This window comes from Physeter macrocephalus, unplaced genomic scaffold, assembly GCF_002837175.3.
Source record: "Physeter macrocephalus isolate SW-GA unplaced genomic scaffold, ASM283717v5 random_315, whole genome shotgun sequence".
NCBI classification, from domain to species: domain Eukaryota; kingdom Metazoa; phylum Chordata; class Mammalia; order Artiodactyla; family Physeteridae; genus Physeter; species Physeter macrocephalus.
Window position 1 is genome coordinate 42,130 of NW_021145596.1, and position 13,219 is coordinate 55,348.

The 13,219-nt window shown below is 55.7% G+C and overlaps 4 protein-coding genes across 9 annotated transcripts; 2 read left to right on the top strand and 2 right to left on the bottom strand.

Annotated features, from left to right (window-relative positions):
- Window positions 1–11: 11 nt before the first annotated feature.
- On the bottom strand, window positions 12–2,707 carry IGFLR1 (IGF like family receptor 1). Its single transcript, XM_024132518.3, is given in 8 exon segments — window positions 12–85; window positions 88–357; window positions 442–657; window positions 660–797; window positions 800–830; window positions 1,133–1,315; window positions 1,792–2,237; window positions 2,622–2,707. Coding segments are annotated over 7 exon segments (1,098 nt in total). The 5' UTR covers window positions 1,978–2,237; window positions 2,622–2,707.
- A 48-nt stretch (window positions 2,708–2,755) lies between these two features.
- On the bottom strand, window positions 2,756–5,058 carry U2AF1L4 (U2 small nuclear RNA auxiliary factor 1 like 4). Of its 4 annotated transcripts, XM_007101066.4 has the most exons (9): window positions 4,884–4,944; window positions 4,652–4,739; window positions 4,464–4,514; window positions 4,191–4,257; window positions 4,058–4,107; window positions 3,885–3,983; window positions 3,578–3,711; window positions 3,372–3,467; window positions 2,756–3,015 (listed from the first exon to the last, which is right to left on the bottom strand). In XM_007101066.4, exons 1-9 carry the CDS (start codon window positions 4,925–4,927, stop codon window positions 2,931–2,933), a joined length of 714 nt encoding a protein of 237 aa, XP_007101128.1. In that variant the 5' UTR covers window positions 4,928–4,944; the 3' UTR covers window positions 2,756–2,930. The 4 variants fall into 4 exon arrangements, with proteins under 4 accessions (XP_007101128.1, XP_007101129.1, XP_028340894.1 ...); XM_007101067.2 differs by lacking the exon at window positions 4,464–4,514 and having other exon boundaries at window positions 4,884–5,058; XM_028485093.2 differs by lacking the exon at window positions 3,372–3,467 and having other exon boundaries at window positions 3,590–3,711; window positions 4,884–4,927.
- Window positions 5,059–5,124: 66 nt separating this feature from the next.
- Window positions 5,125–6,486, top strand: PSENEN (presenilin enhancer, gamma-secretase subunit). Of its 2 annotated transcripts, none has more exons than XM_007101065.4 (4): window positions 5,125–5,223; window positions 5,391–5,508; window positions 5,927–6,031; window positions 6,218–6,486. In XM_007101065.4, the coding sequence occupies exons 2-4, from the start codon at window positions 5,448–5,450 to the stop codon at window positions 6,355–6,357; spliced, it is 306 nt and encodes a 101-aa protein (XP_007101127.1). In that variant the 5' UTR covers window positions 5,125–5,223; window positions 5,391–5,447; the 3' UTR covers window positions 6,358–6,486. The 2 variants fall into 2 exon arrangements, with proteins under 2 accessions (XP_007101127.1, XP_007101126.1); XM_007101064.4 differs by having other exon boundaries at window positions 5,130–5,223; window positions 5,353–5,508.
- A 1,477-nt stretch (window positions 6,487–7,963) lies between these two features.
- On the top strand, window positions 7,964–12,922 carry LIN37 (lin-37 DREAM MuvB core complex component). 2 transcript variants are annotated; one of them, XM_007101062.3, is made up of 9 exons: window positions 7,964–8,201; window positions 10,766–10,841; window positions 11,003–11,053; window positions 11,372–11,401; window positions 11,483–11,568; window positions 11,654–11,820; window positions 12,398–12,538; window positions 12,627–12,700; window positions 12,787–12,922. In XM_007101062.3, the coding sequence occupies exons 1-9, from the start codon at window positions 8,168–8,170 to the stop codon at window positions 12,866–12,868; spliced, it is 741 nt and encodes a 246-aa protein (XP_007101124.1). In that variant the 5' UTR covers window positions 7,964–8,167; the 3' UTR covers window positions 12,869–12,922. The 2 variants fall into 2 exon arrangements, with proteins under 2 accessions (XP_007101124.1, XP_007101125.1); XM_007101063.2 differs by lacking the exons at window positions 11,003–11,053; window positions 11,372–11,401 and having other exon boundaries at window positions 7,991–8,201.
- Window positions 12,923–13,219: the final 297 nt, after the last annotated feature.

Genomic DNA, 13,219 nt, shown 5'->3' on the forward strand with positions numbered 1-13,219 from the left:
TTTATCGGGTACTAGGCCGGGCAGGCCCCAGCTCAGCCAAGCTTAGACAGCACCCGCAGTGCATCTGCCCGCCCTCTCTGGGCAGGTGTGCGCCAAGCTGGCCCAGAGAGGCAGAGGGCTCCCTTGCCACCACCATCTCCATCAGGGCCCACCGAGGCCAGCGACTGGGCCGCAGGGAGTAGGCGGAAGTGGACCAGGCAGCAGGCAGTCCACATTTTGCAGCTAGGTGTCGAGTGCTGCCACAGGCTCTCCCCCAACCTGGCCCAGGCTCAGAATCCAGCAGCACGATCAGCTCCTCCAGCACTTCCAGCTCATCCAGGAGGCGAGACAGCGGCTGTGATTCCAGACTTGGCAGCTCTAGGAGACAAAGGGAGGGGTGAAGGGGAGGAAGCGCAAGCTTCCAGCCCACCTCCCCCTCTCCTTCGCGTATCCTCAACTAACCCCTGCCTAGGAGTGGAGGCAGAGGGACCTCCTTCCCTGAGTCCCCTGCCTCTGAAGCCTCCAGGGAGCCTGGAGGGGACGAGTGCAAGGAGAATAGAGTGTGGGTGTTGAGGTCGTTGCAAACCAAGCCAGGATAGGGGTGTTGGACCGCTTTCCCCTGGTGGTGGCGACGGCGGTGCCTTTGCAGGGCGAGCAGGAGGTTTACTGCTGAGGTCGCAGCAGAACCAGCACCAGGGACAGGTCAAAACTCCAAGTTGGCCAGGCATGCTGGGGGACTTTGTGCTCAGATGTCCACAGGAGACTGGGAATCGCCGGTGAGCTGGGCTCCTGGGAACTAAGGACGCTCAGCTTTCCACTGTCAGGGGGCAGAGCTCCTTGTTAGGGACCGGCTTCTGGAAATAAAGTGGGAAGCATACCCTACTCCTGCCTCCTCAGCACAAACTTCCCATCCTTAAATTCCCTCAATGGGGCCACATCTCCGCCTGATCCAGCCCTCCCACCCCCCCACCCCGACTCCTTTAACCCCTGATACTATTAATACTGTGCCCCCATCCCTATCCTCTTCAGTTAAGTTATACCCGCCCTTCCCTTGATACAGACCCCGCCCATCCGACCCCAAGCCACGCCCCCAGCCCCCGCCCCACTCCGGCAGGCTGCACCTTGCCCAGGCCCTCCGGAGCCCAACCAGCACCTGTCTGCCGCGTCTCCGGGTCCCGCCGCGGCTCCCCAAGGAAGTGGGGGCCGTTGCTCCGCCATCACAAGGGCTACATAGCTCCTCGCTGTTGGGGTTGCACTGCCCAGGAGGACACTCTTTGAAGGGATGCGTTACGTGATTGCCCGCATCGTCGGGCCCGCAGTTTTCCGAAAATTCAGTCTGGTGGGACACAGCGTCTCATGTGCAACCGCCAAACCTGCTCCTCTGCGCTAGCTACGTGCTTTCCCCTTTGTCCTATCCCAGCAGTCCCCGCCCCTTGCACTGTACTCACCCAACCTATCAGCGGACGTGCCCATCTCTACCCCCCTCTCACCCCACCCCACACACACTAGCCCTGCCAGTTTCTCAACCTTCTCTACACAGGCCCCGCCCCTTTCATTCCCCCGCCCACCTCTTCCTCGCCTCCCGGTTCCCGCCTAACAGGCCACACCCCTTAACCATGACCCTCTTAACTCACACTGTCCCTTTCTTCGTAGGCTCAGCCCCCCATCCCCACTTTGTCTACGTACGGCCCACCGCCCCCAGCCCGAAGCAAGGCTCACGGGCCATACCCCACAGACCTCGCCCCTTTCCCCTTCCCTATCACCCCTTAACTCCGCCTGAACATATGCAAACGCCCAGTCCCCGCTCCTTACCCGAGCAGGGGGCGGCCCGAAGCGCTGCAGGCAGCTGCCACAGCACAGGTCGTCAGGGTTCCAGTACTCGAGCCGGCTGCAGTGCTGAGAGGCCTTCCTCGGCGCCGCCTGGGCCAGGAGCAGCACGGCAGTCAGGAGGAGGCACAGGGGCCCCATCCTGGCGGAGCCTGCCTTCTGGGGGGCCATGACCACAGGACTTCCTGCCACAGCGCCTCTGCCGCACTTGCCAGGAAGCCGGGGCAGAAGAAGGAAGCAGTGGATGTGGGGGCATAGGATCCCCAGTCCCCTTTGGAAGCCAGGAATTTACTCTCCAGCCCCCAGACCAGCTCCTGGCCCGTTATCAGAGAGGCCACAAGGCCTCAAGATGGCTACAGCGAGGACTGTGGAGCCGGCCTGCGTGGATTTATATCCCATCTCTGCCACCTTCTTGCCCTCTCTTTTCCCATCTGTAAAATGGGATAATAACAGTACCTGTCTTAGAAGGTTATTGTGGAGAAGTAAAACCATTACTGGAAGTAAAGCATTTAGAACACCTGGCACCTGGCACAGAGTAAGCTTAAGTATTAGGTACTACCTATTCCCATCTCAGGGCAGTGGGCATGGAGGACCCAGCCATCACCCACTGGAGACTCCCACCCAACTCCCAGCAATCTTACCTTAGCTCCTAACCCCAATCTCCTCCAGACTGGGAATTCTCCAACCTGCCACAACCAAGCATCTCCCCCTTGAGAATCCTCTGATGGACGTGCTGAAGTTTCAGCACAAAGGCAGCCCCACCCAACCAGTCCCACTTGGGGGTTTCTAGGACCCTGGGCATGCTGCTTTCCCACCTGTTGTTGGAAGTTCCTTGGCTGAGGTTGTGGCCAGAGCCCAGCCCTACTTCCCCTTTTCATCAGCAGATGTGGGGGTGGAAGGAAACCAGCCCACAGCCAGGCTCAAGCTAAGGACGAAGCTCTAAACCCTCAATATAGAACTTTATTAGGGGCGGGGCGATAGAAGTTCCCTGTGTTGAAGGCATTACATCATGGAGACCCGGAGCCTGGAAAAGATGGCACTAGGGAGTTAAGGGAGCTTTGAGGAGGGGTCCTGGCCAGGAACATATGTGCCTGCCAGGGGTGGAGGGCAAGGAGGTCAGCATCTCAGAAACGGCCATGCCGGTGGTCTGGGGACCGTCGTCGATTTCTTTCTCGGGGACGGTGGCCAGTATGGGACCTTGGGGGTGACCTGGGGACAGGAGAGAGGAGGGTTAGAGCCAAGGGAATGGTGTGCAGATCCCCCAGTTCTGCCTCTCTGCTCTGGGATAAGGCATGGCACTTGATGAAGTAAGTAGGGTTCCTGGGGGTGGCCTCAGGCTAGGTGCACAGGGGCTGACCTCAGGATTGGAGATCCAGGATGGACTTGGGTTTGGGGTTCAGGCTGGTTTGGGGGTTGGGACTTAGGTGCTGGTCTTCAGATGGGGTTCAGGGCTAGTCTTAGGGCACAAAAGGCTTGAGACACTTATTGGGGCACAGGATCAGCTTCATCTCAGGATACAAGGGCCTTGGGATACGAGAAGTCTTGGCAGGCTGGTCCTGAGGTACCTGCGCCTGGGTCCCCGCCCATAGAGCTGCCGCCGGAGGTTGCGGGAGATAGGTCGCAGGTGCATGAAGTTGCAGAAACCACCCCGGGTACATTCCCTGGGTAAAGCATGGATGGACGGATGAGGCCATTGTCACTGACAGCCCCCTCAACTCATATACATAAGTCTGGGACTCCAGGTGACCATCCCACCCCTGCACTACCATACCCCATCTCATACTGCCGACAGCACGACTCCCGGAAGTCAGTGACGGGAGACAGCTCGGCATGCACAGCCTGCCCGTTGAACCAGCGGTTATTGAGTTCAGCCACTGCCCGCTCTGCATCCTCCTCGCGCCGAAACTGAGGGAAAGTCGGTCAGGGTCAGCAATCAAACTCAGAAATCAGGGGATTAGCTAGCAGCTCAGGGTCTGGAGTGGATTTACTGATGGACCTCAAGCTGTGAGGCTTCAGCGGTGGCCGTTAGGCATTGAAATGCCTCCACCTCTAGGCTCTAATGGGGAGACAGCAGGCACCTTGACATAAACATTGCCCACGAGGTGATCCCCCAGGTTGTCGCACACATTCATCTCTTCAATCTCCCCGTACTTCTCCTGCAGTTCCGTGAACACTTCCTGTGGAAGACCAGGAGGAACTCAGCTGAGCTGCTGGCCCACAGGAAACTGAACCCACCCCTGCCAACCCTCACCTCGAAGAAGTTATCATAGTGTTCTTGCACCTCCACGTCGCTCACGTGACCTGGTGGAGGGGGGCAGGGTGGAATCAGGGCGTGGCCTGCTGGGAGCTGTCCGCCCTGCCCCCAAGACAGGTCCCTCACTCACAGTGCGATCCGTCTGCGGTTTGGGCGGTGTTCTGTGGATTCCGGTACAGGTTGAGCAGCACTATGGTCTGAACAGAATTTAAAGGGGGCGGGGCCTGAGATCAGACGGCGGGGCTATATGCAAAGGGATTGGGTATGAAGGTTGGGGGTGAGACCTTGCACCAGAGAAAAAGCATAAGCATCTTGAGTGCATCAGCAACGCCTGTCCCTCAGAAAACCAGAAGAGGGGGTACCTAGCAGTGAGGGACAGCCCAGGGGTGTGGTCTTTACGTACGGGGGCGTGGCCAAGTTCCTGGGAGAAGGGCCTGAAGGTTGGGAGAGGAACCTGCAGAGGTCCGACAAGAAAAAAGCCGGGCGGTAGGGTGGGCCCTAGAAATCCGAAAAAGGCGGGACCTCGTGATGGTGGACAACAGAAGGGGAATGGACAGGAGGTTAACCCCCAGGCTCCGTGCCGGGTCTCACCTGGCTGAAAGTCGGTTTGTTGTGAAGCCGGGAGCACCGGTCCCCGTGCCGGCAGGCCCCGATCTTAAAGTAAAAAGAGCAGTTAACCCTGGAAGAGGTGCAGAGACAGAGGTGAACCGAGGGCCGGGGAGCCGGACACCCCAGAAACACCGCCCCACGCCGCCCAGCCACCAGGGGACCAAGTGCCTCGTCCTCGGGCTCCCGAGGGGCCACTCCCTGCGCCCGTTCTCACTTGTCCTTCTCAGTCCCAAATATCGAAGCTAAATATTCGGCCATTTTTACCCGAACCCTCCAGCTACGTCTGCTATTACGTCACTTCCGTTGCTTAAGGGCATTGGGAAATGTAGTTCTTCGCGACCTCCGGACACTCCGAAAGTCCCTAATGCGCTTGCGTGCTGGAGGCTCGCACCCTCCCCATGGACTCACCCGCTGGAGTTGCCTGAAAGCGCATGCGTGCAGCGGTGCCTGACCAAAAAGACTACAAGGTCCAGAGACACTTGCGGCATCTCGCGCAAAAGTCCGTAGTTGAAAGTGGCAAAGGGGGCCAAACCGGAGGAAGTAAGACTCCGCTGGTGAGTTAGGGGTCGTCTCCGTACCCCAATAAACATAAAGAGCGTTTCAACCCAGTCAGCTTGCTGGTGGGGGCGGGGGTACCCTTCTTTCAGAAAACCCACCCTTCAATTTCTCTTTTGTCGTAATAGGGGCGTGGTTGTTTGTGATCCTTGCATCTGTCACTTAGGGTCAGGGCTTGGGTCTTGGCCTGAAGACCCTCGGAAGACCCGGCCCCAGCGCAACTATGAACTTGGAGCGGGTGTCCAACGAGGAGAAGTTGAACCTGTGCCGGAAGTACTACCTGGGTAAGGGCTGATATCTTAGGGTCCCCAGAGAAGAGAGGGGACGGGACTAGAGCGCCTGGGGGAAGAGGGTCTGGGGGCCTGGATTTTTGGGTCTAGAGGATGAAGTGGCTGGGGACGCCGACTCCTGGGTCCCAAGAGAGGAAAGGCCTGGGTCCTGAGGAAGGAGGAGACTGGGGCCTCAATTTCTGGGTCCCAAGAGAGGAGGGGAATTGGTGGCCTGGGCTCCTGGTCCTGCCAAAAAGATGGTTGAGGAGTCAGATTCTTGGATCCCGGGGAGGAGTCAGGATTCCTGAATCCCTGATAGCAGAGATCTCCATTTGAATTTGGGTATGGGAGAGGACCTTCCAAATTGGTCATCTACGTGGGTGTTGGGAGGATCCTCATTGCCTTAAGTCCCAGTTTATTTTCTTCTCTTTAGGTGGGTTTGCTTTCCTGCCTTTTCTCTGGTTGGTCAACATCTTCTGGTTCTTCCGAGAGGCCTTCCTTGTCCCGGCATACACGGAACAGAGCCAAATCAAAGGCTGTGAGTCCAGGGCACAGCTGAAGGGAGGCCATCGGGTGTGGGGAGGGGGACTCTGGGAGCCTTGGTGGGAAGGGACTATGGAGGTTCCAGAATTCTGGGACTCTGTGGAAGAGAAGAGAGGGCCGGTCTCAGGGAGACCAGAGAGCAGGTGGAGGCCAACCTTTCCCCTCCTGTTCCCTCTTACAGATGTCTGGCGCTCAGCTGTGGGCTTCCTCTTCTGGGTGATTGTACTCACAACTTGGATCACTATCTTCCAGATCTACCGGCCACGTTGGGGCGCCCTTGGGGACTACCTCTCCTTCACCATACCCCTGGGTACCCCCTGACAACTTCTGCACAGGCCTGAGGACCAGGATGGGCTCCTCTACTCCAAGCCCACTCTCAAGCCCCTAAGATTTGTTCCTATCTCCTGTGTTCTCTGCTGACATCCCCTAATAAAGGACCCTAATTCTCAATATTGATTTCCTGGGATCTTTTGGAGGTTTAAGCATAAAATGATTAATATTCTGAAACATTTATTGATTGCTTACTTTGTGCTAGGCTTAGTGCTTCATACATGATGCACATTAGTTCACTGTATACTACTCATAACCCATCCAAAATAGGAACTTTCTTGCTTGGGAACCCTATTGTACAGATCTGGAACCAAGAAAGGAAAAATACTTCCATTACTAGGGACTGTTATCCTGTACAGGTAGTATGTGAATTTGAAAACATTACTTCCCCACTCGCCCTCATTATTCTTATCAGAAGTGTGGATCACAATGCTACCCCCTAGAATTTATCTATGCCAAGGCACGTGTGGTAAATGGAAGTTCCTCATTTTCTGAAGGAGATCGTCTGCAGCAATAGACATGTATTCAAGAGATTTATCAGAGGTTTCCTTGACCCTCCTATTTAAAATTTCAATCCCCACCTTGACACCCCCTGTGGAGCCCTACATCAAGGACACAGGACAAAAACTCTGGAATTAACCGAGCCCCCGTAGCAACTGTTGCCATGGGCTCTCCTAATCTAAACCGGACAGCGCCCCTCCCCGACTCCATATTAGGTAAAATATTCACCATGTAGTAACCTTGTAGCTTCCTGACCAATCACCTAATGCCATCCTGCCCGCAGGATTTTTCTTTGTCTTGAGGCTATAAAAGTTGGCTGCTAGCCCACAAAGGGGGTTGACTTTCCCTGGCTACCAGGAAGTTAGCCTGCTGTTCTTGCAGCGACCCTTCTCTTTAATAAACTCTATCTTCCTTACATTCTGCCTTGTGGCTGGAAATTCTTTTCCAACCCGCGCTCGGGCCACCACACTCCCTATGTCTCTTTCAGGCTATATATCCTTTCTCCTCTTACATTTCATTTAAAATGTTCTACTTGTTTATTGTTCGTCTTCCATCCTCTAAAATATACGCTCATTAGGGCAAGGATTTTTGTCCATTTTGTTCACTGCGGTGTCCCCAGTACCTAGGAGAGTACCTGGCTCAGGTACTTAATATTTCCTAAGTGAATGAGGCTGCACCTGAAAAGAGTTTAACAGGTAGCTGGCACCTAGTGAGTGCTTAGTTAAGAGGGAACCAAGCCTAACCCCAGAACTGTTTTCCTCTTAGGGACCAAGAGAGACTCCCACGGTTAAATAACTCCTGTTCAATAGCGAAACTGGTGTTACTCAAAGCTTCTAATACTATAAGTGCCAAGCAGCCCTGCGACGCTCTGATCCTTGGTCTCCCACCGTGCCTCGCGCGGCGCAGGCTCCCTTACTTCGGCTGAGTCTCGGGAGCTAGAACTACACCTCCCAGGAAGCGCTCTGGAGTATCTTTGGTTTGTTTCCGGAAACCTGGACCCAGAAAGGTGGGACTTAGAGCTGGGAACCGACAGCGGCAGCTGTGAATTGGCCAGGGTACGAGATTGACGGTTGTATTGACTAATGGAAACAAGGGACTGCCGAAGGGCCCGCCCACAGAAGGGGAACTGGAGGAGGTGGCGGCCTCCGCGGCCGTCGCGGCCGGACACTGCTCAGGGCGGAGGACTGCCCACACACGAAGCTTACCTTTGACTTCTCCCCGTCTGCCTCCGGCCTTGACTTGTGACCCTAGGCTCTTTGGGGCTTCTCTGACCCAGCTAGCCAGACCCCAGACCCCAACCATGTTCCCGGTGAAGGTGAAAGTGGAGAAATCAGGTGAGGACCCCGAGGTCGGGGGCCTGTAGGGGAGCACCGGAATGATCAGGGTGTGGGCGTCCCTATAGACAGCATTATCGCGATAAAGCGGACTACGCGACTTCTCCCCGCAGCCCATCTGACTATCGCTGTCAGGCATCGAGCGATTCCTGCCACCTTGATACCCTCCCGGTCTGTGTTCAGTATAGCTTTGCGGTTGAATGGTGGTGGCTCAGGCAGTGGTGTGGTGCGGTAAGACATGGGGATCCCGAGCCGTGTGACTCAAAGAAGGACTCTTTTCTCCGTTTCCCCATTTATCGCAGTGGTCATGAGTCCAGCATTTGCTGAGCACCTGAAGTACAGGAAAGCTTTTAATCCTCGTAGTCACTGTATCCCAGTAATCCTAGGAAGTGGGAAATGTGGTAAATGAGGAAACTGAATCTGAAAGAGAGGAAGTCATTTTGGGTTGGGGCCAAGCTTGATGGGAACCCAGGACTGGCACGTTAAGGGTGGTGGGAGAGGCATGGAATCCAGACAACAAAATAATAGTAAAATGACGTGAGATGTTAAATGCTATAAGTGGTAATAAAACGAAACAGGAGAAGGTAGAGAGATCAGGAGTGAGGCAAGGTGAGGGAGAGAGCGATGAGGATAAGTGAGGGAACAGCAAATCTGACAAAGGAAATAGCTTTGAAACAGCGGAGAGGTGAAAGCCTTGTCCGGAGTGTTCAAGGGCCAGCACGGAAGCCAGTGTGGCTGGAGCAGAGCGAGTGATGTAGAAAGTGTGAGGAGATGAGAGTAAAGGGGGGGTGTGGGGGGGCAGGTCTTTGGCTTTTGCTCTGAGGGAAATGGGGAGCCAAGGGAGGGTTTTGAACCAAGGAGGGAGTTTTACAAGACGGCCCCCCAGATGCCAAAAATGTCCCAAAAATCGTGGGTGGAAAAGTAAAGGGGGCCTGACCACAACAAAATGATGGTGGTGAGGAAGGAGTAGGCATGGTCACGGAGGCCTGTGAACACTAGGCTGAAACACTCAGACTCTGCCCCAGCGGGGCACTGTAGAGTCGTGGAGGGTTCTAAGCAGGGAAGGATCAGGGTGAGGTTTGGGTTTAGGAAGATTCCCCTGGCCACTTTGTGGAGGGTTCATTAGAAGGGGAGACTGAGGCTGGGAGCCCAGGGGGAGGGAGGGAAAGGACCCGGGTGGGCAGACGAGGGAGGGGGGAGGGGGGAGAGACACTCAGGGGACCAAGTGGACAGGCCGTGGGGTGGGCGGGGGAGGGAGAGAAGTGACCGTGTTGAGGCTCAGGGAGGGATGGGGTGACAGTGTGGAGACCCCTGAGAAGGGGGTCCAGGAAAATGGGTAAGTTTAGAGAGACACTGAGGCCAGTGTGGGACCCAGTAGGGGGCAGGAGCCTGGGGGATGTCAAGGGGAAAGTGTCCAGGAGTCCATAGGCTCCCAAGATCTGAGGTTCAGGAGAGAAGCAAGGACTAGAGAAAGAGAGGTGGGCATGATCCATACCTTGGCTCCTAACCAAGGCTCTTTGCTAGAATCTCAGCTGCCCCCAGCCCTGCATCCCCACCCTGTCTCTCCTCTGAGTCATGTCTCCTGGTCTCTTCGGGAAGTCTCAGGGCTGGCAAAGCATGTCCCCAAGTGTCCTTCCAGGCTCTGAGCGCTGGGTCAGAGCTCCTACTAGTTGGAAGAGAAGAGCGAACACCCCTCCAGAGTAAGAGGAGAATGTATATAACATCATCACCTACTTATGTTCCGTGATGAAGAGAGGCGAACACACAGGCTGACAGGGCCAGGCAGGGGCTGTGGCATGCAGGAAGGTGGGCCCAGATCTCATTTCCTGGGGGAAAAAAAGCCAAAAATGGGTATTTGAGATGAAATCTCCCAATTATTAAATGTAGTCATCTGATTCAGCTTTCACTCAGATTTAAAATAACACAACTACCTCAGCCAAACAAAGCACATCTGGCAGCTGGATTCTGCACCCAGTTTGAGTCTGTGCCTTATAACTTCAGCTGTGGAGCCAGATGACCTGGGTGCAAATCCTCAGCCTTGCGATTTCCTAGCTGTGTGACTCTGGGCAAGTAGCCTAACATCTCTGTGCCTCAGTTTCATCATCTGTAAAATGGGAATAAACATCGTATTTACCTGCCAGGGTTATTGTGAAAACTCAATGGGTTAATATGTGTGATGTGCTTGGAACAGTGCTTGGCACGCAATAAGCACTCTATATATGTTACTCATTATTATTGCATCCTGCTAAGAGATTCATATACAACATAGGTTTGTTTAAACCTCAAAACAGTCCTAGCAGGTAGGTATCATTCGGAGACCCATTTTCGAGATGAGGAAACAGGCTCAGTGAGGTAAGGTGATTCACCTTAGGTCACACATGAGCATGTGGGTCAGCCCTGGAAGCCAGAGCTCTTACTCATCATTTCAGTAGTCTCTGCCCACTGTACCCTCCCAGCATGCCTGGGCCCGACCGAAGGATTGGATACACATACCCTTCCCTGGCCCAGTGGCTGCCCACCTGCCGTGGGCCTGGGAAGTGACTCCTCGGTACCCTCTTCCCCAGAGTTGGAGATGGCCAAGGCCCGGAACCAACTGGATGCTGTTCTGCAGTGTCTGCTGGAGAAGAGTCACATGGACAGGTTGGGACCTGGCCCAGCATGGGGTCATAGGGATTCGGGGGCCCTGGGTGGGACCCCAGAGGCTGGCTTAGGGAGGAAGGGGCCCAATGGATGAGGCCACTGGGTGCCTTCCCACCCTGGGCCCTTGGAACCCTGAGCCTACAGTTCTCCTCTGCTACCAGGGAGCGTCTGGATGAGGAAGCTGGGAAGACCCCCTCAGACACCCACAACAAGTAAGTTTTATTGATGGGATCTGTGTTTGAGGGTTTGTGGTAGATAACTTCTTTCCTCATCCAAGCCTTGACCACCCTGCCCCATGCTTTCTCCACCACACTCCTAACCACTGTCCATGTACAAAGGCCCTGGGGCAGCAGAAGCTTAGGTCCCCTGATGATGCCACCTCGAGCCCCGGTGTGGGGGGAACACAAGGCCTAAGGAGTTGGTGGCGTCTATATGAGCTTGATCACAGTACCCCCAGGGTGCCCTTTGGGGGGTTTTGAGCAGGCATTTGTTCAAGGGTAAGCCTGCTGACGCCCTGTCTCTCCCCACAGGGATTGCTCCATCACGGCCAGCGGCAAACGGTAAGGTGGCAGGGGCCCCAGCCAGCTGATGAGAGGTCCTCAGTCCCCACCCCGGTCCTGAAATTCTCCCTCCCCACACAGGCCATCTGCCCGATTCCCCCATCAGCGGAGGAAGAAGAGGAGGGAGATGGATGAGGGGCTGGCCGAGGGAGGGCCACAGCGATCCAGTGAGTAGGCGGTGGCCCTGGAGGGCAGGCAGTGATGGGGGTCTACGTGACGATATTCATACCCCTCCCACTCTCACCACCCTAGACTCGTATGTGATTAAGCTGTTTGACCGGAGCGTGGACCTGGCTCAGTTCAGTGAGAACACACCGCTGTACCCAATCTGCCGAGCCTGGATGCGCAACAGCCCCACAGTGCGCGAGCGTGAACGCTCACCCAGTTCACCGCTGCCCCCACTGCCTGAGGATGAGGAGGTGGGATGGGTGGTGGGCCCCCCCCCGCCAGCAGCCAGGGAGGGCAGTGGGCAGACAGTCACAAGGTACCTTCCCCCCAAGCTAATGGGATAGACAAGCACAGGTCTCTGTGTCTCTCAGGTAACTCCTGGATCCAGTGAGGCACACAGATAGGAACCCCCAGAGCAGACAGACGTGGCTATCTGGTCTGGGAGGGAGAGGGGACAGGGTTACTCTGGGCAAATAGATGTGATCTCCAAAATCAGGGGTTCCCAAGAGCTGGGGGACTGGGCAGGAGTCCTTAGTGCAAACAGGTGTAGCCACCTGGCCTAGGGGAGCAGATGGGGACCCCTTGGGCTGGGAACGGAAGTCTCCATAGATGGAGGTCTGTGTGCTGGGCAGGAGTAATTGAGGGGATCCCTGGGTTGGATAGGAGAAAACAGGGATCCTTGGAGCAGACAGACATGACTCCTAAGTACAGGTCCCTGGTGAGACCCTCATGTCTTTTGTCACTGGGAAAGGTAGGAGGTGTGAAATGTGTGCCCCTGGCCCTCTTCTCTGACTCTCTTGGGCTTGGTATGGGGTCCTGTATCCTCAGGGTTCAGAGGTCACCAACAGCAAGAGTCGTGATGTGTATAAGCTGCCTCCACCCACAGCTGCTGGACCACCCGGAGATGCCTGTAGATCCCGAATTCCATCCCCACTGCAGCCTGAGACCCAGGGTACCCCTGATGATGAGGTGGGTGTGCAAGGCCGGCCTGGGGCAATGGGGCAGGAGTTGTGGGGCTTGGGCATGGCCACCCAGCCTGGCCTCTCTGTCCATGCAGCCCTCTGAGCCTGAGCCCTCACCCTCCACACTCATCTACCGAAACATGCAGCGCTGGAAACGCATCCGCCAGAGGTGAGCATCCCCCAACTGCTTGTTCCCTGTGGCCTGTGCTCCAACTGCTGAGTCCTCCCTCTGCCTTCCCCCCACCCCAACTGCAGGTGGAAGGAGGCATCCCATCGGAACCAGCTTCGTTACTCAGAAAGCATGAAGATCCTACGGGAGATGTACGAGCGACAGTGATGTTCCCCTGTCCCTACCCCCACCCCAATAAACATTCCCCTCCTCCACACTGGCCTCCGCTTTCTCCAGCCCATCCTTCCCGGATCAGACATAAAGCAGTTGGCACAGGTCTAGCACATTTATTGGGGGAGTGAGGGGATGGGGCATCATGGAATTTGAGGCGAGAGAAAGATTGTGGGGAATCAAAGAAAGTGGCTGCTTGATTGGACCTTGGAGAATAAGGGGAGGGGTGTGGAAGGTGGATATGTGGTTGGAGACTTGGGGGTCAAAACAGTGACTGGGGGGTTCTGGTTAGAGCTGGGCATAGGGGCCTAGGACATCCGTGCAGAGTCTGAGGAGATGGGGGGGGTA